The following is an 8,626-nucleotide window of genomic DNA, read 5'->3' as shown; positions in this document are numbered from 1 at the left end:
CCCCCCCCACACACACGCTGAGGGGCCGGGCCGAGCCGAGGGAGGTCGGCTGCCGGTTAGTGCGGCCTCTCCGCCTGGCAGCGGGGCAGCCCGCGCGCGCAGCTAGGGGCCGGCCCCCCGCGCACAGCCCGGTGCTGCGGCACCATGGCCGCCTCCGAAGCTCCCTGCTACTTGGGATGGGACTTCAGCACCCAGCAGGTACAGGGGCGGCTGGCGGCTCCGCTCCCCCGGGTGGAGCAGCCAGGCCCGAGCCCCGGCGGCTGAGCACAACCCCCCTCGGCTGTGGGAGGAAGCGGCCGAGCCCAGCCCAGCCCCCGGTTTCCGCCCCCTTCCCAGCGAGCGGACAGAGCAGCGCTCGGGAGGCCGCCCGGCCGGGTGGCAGAGCCTGGGGTGTTCCCCAGTCAGTGTAATCCCCGCCCTCTGCGTGTGGGCCCGGGGGTTGGTCCCGGAGCAGGGGCCACGCTGTAGAAGGGCCCGTCTGTGAGCGGGGGGGGTCTGTCTGGCAGCCGCAGGGGGATTCAGCCGCAACAGTCTGTCGCCCGCCACTGGGCTAGGAGGTGGGCCCTGCTGGCGGGTGGAAAAAAGCCCCCGCTGCTGTAGTAGTAGATAAGAAAGGTGGGTGGAGGCAGGTGAGGAGGGGTGACGCAGACTGCGTGCCTGGGCGAAGTGCAGAGTTCATAGCTGCAGGGTTTGGGGGTGTTTGGAGCCAGGATTTTGATTTGGGCCATGGGGGGGGGGGCAGGCACAAAGTTTGGCTTGGTGTCCACGTTTTTTGCACTTCATCCTATAGTGCTGTTGGTAGATGACTTTGGCTCTTGTATCCAGTGCCCCTATGAAACCCGGTGCTTCAATGGTTAGAATAACGTCTGCTTTTCTCATCTATTATTTTCCTTGCTTTTTTTTTTTTAGCAATATATTTTTGATAATAAGCAAAATATTTTCACCGATATGCAGTAACGGTAACGAAATAGAAACTGCTAATCTCCAGGAAACTGCAAGACAGCAGAAATTGTGACTGGGTTCTTGGCTCACTGGGTTCCTGGAATTACAAATCAAAGGTCAATAGTACTAATGTCCACATTTGGCCCACTGATTTTACATTATCTTGCTCTCCTTCAAACTGAAGAGAGGGAAATAAAGGGATGAAGGGGTAGAAACTACTAGTTAAATTTCTGCCTGGACACAGGTGTTTTATGTCTCCTGTGCAGCATGCATACACACTTGAAGGTTATGCACTTCTTAGCTTCTGTAGGCTGAGCTCATTGCATGCGCTAGGGACTCCTTGTATTCCTCCATTCTCTCTCTCCCCCAAACTCTCCGTGTATCACCTTTCTATGCCCTTCTATTACTCCTGCCACTTCTTTCTTCGTGCCAGAGGTTGTGTCCCCCTCAGGTCCCCCTCCGCCATGGTAGTGGTTCCTTGTGTTCCCCCCATTGCCTACTTCTCTTATTTCTGTTAGAATCCAGGCTACAGATAGTTTCCCCATGCAGAAAATTAAGCTTCTGCCTTTGATATGTGTAGGCAGCAGTCAGTGATGGTAGAGAACTTTCTCTTCCTTAGCACCAAGCAGCCTGGGGACCCTAATTTTCCTCTGAATCAAGCTTTTTTGGTGTTCTGATCTGCACCAAAATCAATGGGGTTGTGCCCATGGATGCATAGAATATTCTCTGAAATGTTGGAATTGATTGGATATGACATTCCAACATTATTGTGTTACTAACCAACAGAGAAATGCCATGGAATGTAGGGTCTCACTTTGCTTGGAGGTATGCACAATTTACTTATTTGTGTCATGCCTAGTTGAGAAATCTGAGGAACTAATTTAATGAAGATATTTAGCATTTGTCTACATTGGAGATTTAAGCACAGATGTTGCTGTACTGGTGCAAACCATCAGTGTGGATGTGCTGCAGCAGTGTAAAGAGTGACTTGTACCAGCATAGTTTACCAAATCAGGGTAAGCTCTACCAGTGCGAGTCACTTTTTCCACTGATGGAGTTATCTACACAATAATGATTTGCAGTAGTGCAACAGCAGTGGAGCTACATCAATGGTGACATACTCCATCTCTCCACCCACAAAATAAGCTAAGTCCATGTGAATTGCCAGAATAATATGCTACTCTCTGTATATTGTGCAAAGTATGTTCAAAGTATGATCATGTGTGCTCTGTGAGCTCCACTGGGCTCCTTGAGTTTGTCTGCCCATTGATGGGGCTTCAATATGATCTGGGCTCTGTGATTGGAGAAAAAAGTCAGAAACTTGAGACATCACACTGTAAACTCTGGATCTGTGATCCTCCCTCTCACTCTCTTATGAGAAAATAGTTAACAATGTTGGTGTTTAAAATGTCATCACTGAGCATCTGAGTTAACATCTTACTCAGCTGAATGGGACAATTAACACCTATTAGTGCTTATGTTCTAGTCTCTCTACAGACTCATCTCAGCATCATTTACACTGTGTTTACATTTTTGAGCTTTTCTTTGAAGCTGTAACAGCTACAGACCTAGGCCTTGTCTACACTACAAAGTTAAGTCGACATAAGTTACATCGACGTTCAGCTACTGCTGTAATAAAACCTCTGTTGCATGTCCACACTAAGCTCCTTTTGTCGGTGGAGTGCATCCACAGTAGCAGCTCTTGCATCAACACAGAGAGCAGTGCTCCGTGGGTAGCTATCCAACTCGCCACCATCTACCAAAGGGTATTTTGGAAAGGTTGTGCAATGCTTCCTGGAGTCAGGTTCAGCGTCCCATTATGTAGTTTCCTCATCCCATCATTCAATGTGCATCTTACTACGTTTTACACCACTTTTAAACAGCCCCTGTAACCTGTGCGCCTGCCATCTCTGTCAGAAAGTATGGGTCCTGGACTGCTCTCCAGTATTGTTATGAGCATTATGAGCACAAAGTGCCTGATCCTGTAATATTTAATGAGCTGTGACTCTGATGATGATACCTTGGTGTCTGCTTTGCTGTTTGCCATGGAAAGAAACAATTCAAGATTGCTGTTGGCATTCACAGAGTGGCTGCACATGGTGGACTGTTGGTTCCAGGCTTGAGAAACAAGCACTCAATGGTAGGATTGCATTGTTATATAGGTATGGGCAGTGGCTGCAGAACTTTCCGATGCGCAAGGCCACTTCCTGGATTTGTGTGCGGAATTCGCCCCAGTCCTCCGGTGTAGAGACACTAAAATGAGAGATGCACTCACTGTGGAGAAGTGAGTGGCAATTGCTGTGTGGAAGCTGACAATGCCTGACTGCTACTGATCAGTCACAAATCAATTTGGAGTCAGGAAATTCACTGTGAGGGTTGCTGTGATGCAAGTGTGCAGGGCCATTGACTCCTACTAAAAAGGACTGTGACTCTGGGTAATGTGCATGAAATAGTGGATGGTTTTTCAGCAATGGGGTTCCCTAACTGCGGAGGGGCGATAGATAGCATACATATCCCTATTTTGGCCACAGACCACCTTGCCACGGAGTACATCAACAGAAAGAACTACTTTTCTATGGTATTGCAAGCACTGATGGATCACTGGGGTCATTTAGCCAACATCAACATGGGCTGGTCAGGGAAGATGCATGACACACGCATCTTTAGGAATATAGGTCTGTACAGGAAGCTGCAAGCAGGGACTTTCTTTCCAGACCAGAGGATTACCACTGGGGATGTGGAAATGGCAATAGTGATCCTGGGATACCCAGCCTTCCCCTTGTTCCCGTGGCTCATGACCAGCCATCTTGACATCAGTAAGGAGCACTTCAACGACAGGCTCAACAGGTGCAGAATGACTATTGAGTGTGCCTTTGGCTGTTTGAAGGGTCGCTAGCGCTGTCTCAGGAGGTTAAACTTCAGTGAGGAAAATATCCCTATGGTCATAGCTGCATGCTGAATTTGAGTAACCAGATATCAGGGCTATAAGAGAGGCTCAATGGGGGACCTATTCAGCTCAGGGAGGTTTTGAAGGAGCATTTTAACACTGAGTCACAGTAATGTGTGTTGCTGTAATATGTTGAGCCTGGCATTGTTTTTTGGCACTGTGCTATGAACCCTGTAACGATTGGTGTGTGTGCACTACTGTAACAAGGCAAATGCACCTATTACTGTCATTCACAGATGACAGCAATCGGTCACCATATTGTGGAGCATAATAAAGATTCATTCTGTTTCCATAAGTAGATTTTTATTCCACATCCATGCAAACATACGTATGTAACGCTGAGGTAAACTTCATACATACATGGTAAAGTATCTTTAAAGAGGAAGGAACAGGGAATTCACAAGCATATACATCAATGGGGCTCTCACAGCTGGGTATATGTGGGGCTGTCATTATGTTTAATCTCCCATGGGGTGGAGCGCCTTGGGTATTGCTGCAGCCCCAGAAGATACATGTGGCACCATTTTCCACAGGCAGTGGTGATCGTAGTTGATATCTCACTCCTGAGGGTAACCAAGGCTTCAAGGGAGCAGCTCCTGCATGCGTCTGGCTGCAGACCAGGTCCATATGCTGCTAACCTGTGTGCTGCAATGGTGCTTGCTGAAGTAATTGCCGAGTGGCATGGCAAAGTGTCCTACTGCAGGGCGAGAAACAAGGCAGCCCTCCCAAGATACTGTTGGCAAAGGATTGCAGATTACCTCCAGGAAAGTTTCCTAGAGATCTTTATGGAGGATTCACGGGACATCCCGGTGTGCATAAACAAATCGTTCCGCAGGGCCCCCTCTGCCTAGCTGTACAGGGGAATGAGAAGCAGATAGCAACTGTACCTGTATTGGTTATTTTACTACCTCTTCTAGCTTGATTAAAAAAGTAGTACATGAGGATATGTGTCCATGCAATATTGAAGCAAAGTGAGTACTTACCAGAGGTTCCCTCCCCTGCATCAGACTCACCATAGTTGGAGTGCTGAGAGTGGCTAGACTGCTCAGGAGTCAAAAAGAGGTCCTGGCTTGCCATGCTATTGGATCTCTCTGTCACCTCTCCCCCATCCTTCTCCTCCTCCATTCCTCCTCCAGCACATCATCCTTGGGGTTCACTCTGGTGGCCTCTGACTCCAGCCCCCAAAGTATCCATGGGAGCTTGGTGGTGGAGGAGGGTTTGCCACTGAGGATGGCATGCAGTTCCTTGTAGAAGTGGCATGTCTGCAGCTCCGCACCAGAATGACTATTTGCCTCCCTTGCCTTCTCGTATGCCTGCTTCAACTCTTTGGTTTTTATGTGGCACTGCTTATTGTCCTTATTGTAGCTCTTCTCCTTCATGCCACAAGTGATCTGGCATAGATGTCAAAGTTCCTGTAGTTGGAGCAGAGCTGTAACTCTCGCTAGTGCTTATAGTAATTTTGGGTGCCCAACTTGAGACACCTTGAGGGGGTCTGGTTTTCAGAAATTGCTGAGAACCCACTCTTTACAAATCATCCTCCTTTTGAAAATGTAGGCCTACTTTTTGTGCACTTTTGATTTCTTTCAGCTTAAAGTTATTGCCATTGATGAGCAGCTGAGAGTCATCTATGAGGATAACATTCATTTCGACAAAGATCTTCCGGAATTTGGGTATGTTTTTGAATTTTATTCAGTTAGTGCAAGGGTCGTCAACCTTTCAGAAGTTGTGTGCTGAGTCTTCATTTATTCACTTTAATTTAAGGTTTTGCGTGCCAGTAATACATTTTAACATTTTTAGAAGGTCTCTTTCTATAAGTCTATAATATATAACTAAACTATTGTTGTATGTAAAGTAAATAAGGTTTTTAAAATGTTTAAGAAGCTTCATTTAAAATTAAATTAAAATGCAAAGGCCCCCGGACCAGTGGCCAGGACCCAAGCAGTGTGAGTGCCAATGAAAATCAGCTTGCGTGCCACCTTTGGCATGTGTGCCATAGGTTGCCTACCCCTGAGTTAGTGTGGTGTGATCGGTCCAATGTGGTGTACCTTTTGAAGGGCCTTCACTCCAGTTACACCCCATGGATCTACTGAGTGTGGAGGCATGAACAGAGTTTCCAGCTTCTCTCTGTGTGTGGTATTTGGCAACACTGCAAAGGTGATGTAAACTCTTGTGATATTTAGTGCTTTTCTTAACGCCTCAGCTCCTGGAATCCTCTGATTGCAGGAGAATCTCAGCTTTCATTTAAGAAAGAAAGATTTTAGCTTTCATGGTTGTGGCAAAAAACTTGAAAACATGAAATGAGTGCATTCTAAAAGACCAGAAACCAAAAAGCAAATACCAAGTACCCCCTAATTTTTTAAAAAGCTCCTGATTTTAAAAAAAAGAAGAACAGGAGTACTTGTGGCACCTTAGAGGTGGGCTGTAGTCCACGAAAGCTTATGCTCTAATAAATTTGTTAGTCTCTAAGGTGCCACAAGTACTCCTGTTCTTCTTTTTGCGGATAAAGACTAACACGGCTGTTACTCTGAAACCTGATTTTTAAGTCAATCTCATGAGTTTTTTGGGGATGGCTCATGATTTTTGAAAATTGAGGGTTGAAAATACTGCCTTTGTGTTTGGTACGGGGGTGCTATGCCAACACCAAATAAGGTTTGGAAGGGACCTTTGGAAATATGCTGGAGCAGATCCATTGATCAAAAATGCTCTCAGGGGATGTAGGAGGGCAGTGCCTGTTACTCCAATCTGTGGTCTGGAGTGTATACATTCCATCCTGCAAGCTCACAGACTTTTTGCACAAAACCTGCTTGCTCAAATTTTATATGGCAAGAAGTGGATTTCACCCATGCTGTGATGTGAAACCATTCATAGTAAACATTAGGAAGTTTAGAAGGTGTTATGACTGACAGATTAAGTTTAATTGGTGCATCAAAAACTCCATGTCCTTTATTTAAGAACAGGATTTAGGTGCCGGATTAGCTGTTTGCATATGCACTTACTCAATTTATAGGAGTAAATTTAATAATCACAAACAGCTGAAGTAGGGGTAACGTGTGGCAGACTGACAATATCCTATAATATCTTGAATGAATTTTATTGAATTAAGTTAAACCTTATTGAATTTTAATAGCTTTGGGGTACATTGTACAGGTCTGTCGCATCTTACTCTGGGGTTACGTTCCACAGTCAGCGCGTAAAGCGAAAATCACGTATAGTCAAAATTACATTGAGTGTAATAGCGGGTGGAATCGCCCTCACTACAGGTACAATATTAAAATTGTTATTTTTCTCTCTCTTTTTTTTTTTTTGCGGACCGCGTAAAGCTGAAATCGTGCATGTTAAATGCGGGTAAGATGCGACAGACCTGTATTAGAATGCAAATATTTATGTACTATTGTGAGATTGTATGGTACTTCTTTATCAGGAAGACAAGATTAATGCAATATCTGGAAGATATTAGGAACTTCAGAAAGTCTTTTTGGAACAAAACATGTGGATTCCCTAGGAAATTGCTTGGGGTGATGGGAATGCAAATTCACCCTCTGAAGCCAACCTTTTGAAGATATGCCCTGGAGGGAGAGACCCATTGTGTACTAATTACCTACTTCTGGAAACTCCAGTTCAGAGACCCCTGAACTAAAAGGGAGCTGAACATTGTACGAGTGTGCTTGTTCTCAGCTGAAGCTGTGATGAACTTGTAACCAAAAGGACTCCCTTAGGGTGGGTGGAGGTGTTGAAGGACTTATCCTGTCAGAACCCATGCTAGAGTTGGGATGTACTCTGGTAGGCTAATTAGCATGCGTATAGATTCTTTTATTGTTTTTAATATGTTTTCTCTGAAATGCTTTGTACCTTAAGAATAAAGTAGGCCTGCTTAGAAAACTCTGTGTGGCACTTATATCTGTAGCAATCACTCTTATCAGTCTCTAAAGAGAAAGCAAGCAGGTTTGTTTAGGCAGAACATTTAGGCTGGGAAATATGCGGTGAAGGCAAGGAACTGTAGGTCAGAAGGGAGAGAGACAGATGTCTCCATCCAAGAGAGGCAACAACTGGGGAGCTGGAAGCCTGAGAGTTGGTGCCTTCACTGCACCACCAAGGGGAGATACAGGTGCAGTTGCCCTGAACTGTGACATAAAGTATCATGCACATGTACATTTTGCACACTAAGGGTATGTCTACACTACGAAATTAGGTCGAATTTATAGAAGCCGGTTTTATAGAAATCGTTTTTATACAGTCAATTGTGTGTGTCCCCACATAAAATGCTCTAAGTGCATTAAGTCGGCGGACCGCGTCCACAGTACTGAGGCTAGCATTGACTTCCGGAGCGTTGCACTGTCTCTGCCGCCCATTGGAATTCTGGGTTGAGATCCCAGTGCCTGATGAGGCAAAAACAGTGTCACAGGGGATTCTGGGTACATGTCATCAGGCCTCCCTCCCCTCCGTGAGAGCAACGGCAGACAATCGTTTCGCGCCTTTTTTCCTGGGTTACCTGTGCAGACGACATACCATGGCAAGCATGGAGCCCGCTCAGCTCAGCTCAGCTCACTGTCACCATATGTCATCTGGGTGCCAGCAGACGTGGTACTGCATTGCTACACAGCAGCAGCTAATTGCCTTTTGGCAGTAGACGGTGCAGTATGACTGGTAGCCGATGTTGTATTACGACTGGTATCCATCGTCGTCGTACTCCTCAGTGAGTTCGGTCAGAGGCGCCTGGGCAGACATGTTTTGTCTCCT

At 46.1% G+C, this 8,626-nt stretch overlaps 1 protein-coding gene across 3 annotated transcripts in view; it reads left to right on the top strand.

Annotated features, from left to right (window-relative positions):
* Positions 1 to 9: 9 nt before the first annotated feature.
* XYLB (xylulokinase) overlaps positions 10 to 8,626 on the top strand; it is a 145,626-nt gene continuing 137,009 nt past the window's right edge. Inside the window, exons 1-2 of one of the 3 annotated variants that reach the window (XM_034759948.1) lie at positions 10 to 198; positions 5,477 to 5,559. In XM_034759948.1, coding sequence (XP_034615839.1) covers positions 145 to 198; positions 5,477 to 5,559 — 137 coding nt within the window. In that variant the 5' untranslated portion in view covers positions 10 to 144. The remainder of the gene's footprint in view (positions 199 to 5,476; positions 5,560 to 8,626) is intronic. The other 2 variants (XM_034759947.1, XM_034759949.1) reach the window with 2 other exon arrangements.

Source organism: Trachemys scripta, chromosome 2 (genome assembly GCF_013100865.1).
Source record: "Trachemys scripta elegans isolate TJP31775 chromosome 2, CAS_Tse_1.0, whole genome shotgun sequence".
Lineage (NCBI taxonomy): Eukaryota > Metazoa > Chordata > Testudines > Emydidae > Trachemys > Trachemys scripta.
The sequence above is the reverse complement of the archived record's forward strand: the minus strand, read 5'-3'. Positions and strand labels throughout refer to the sequence as shown.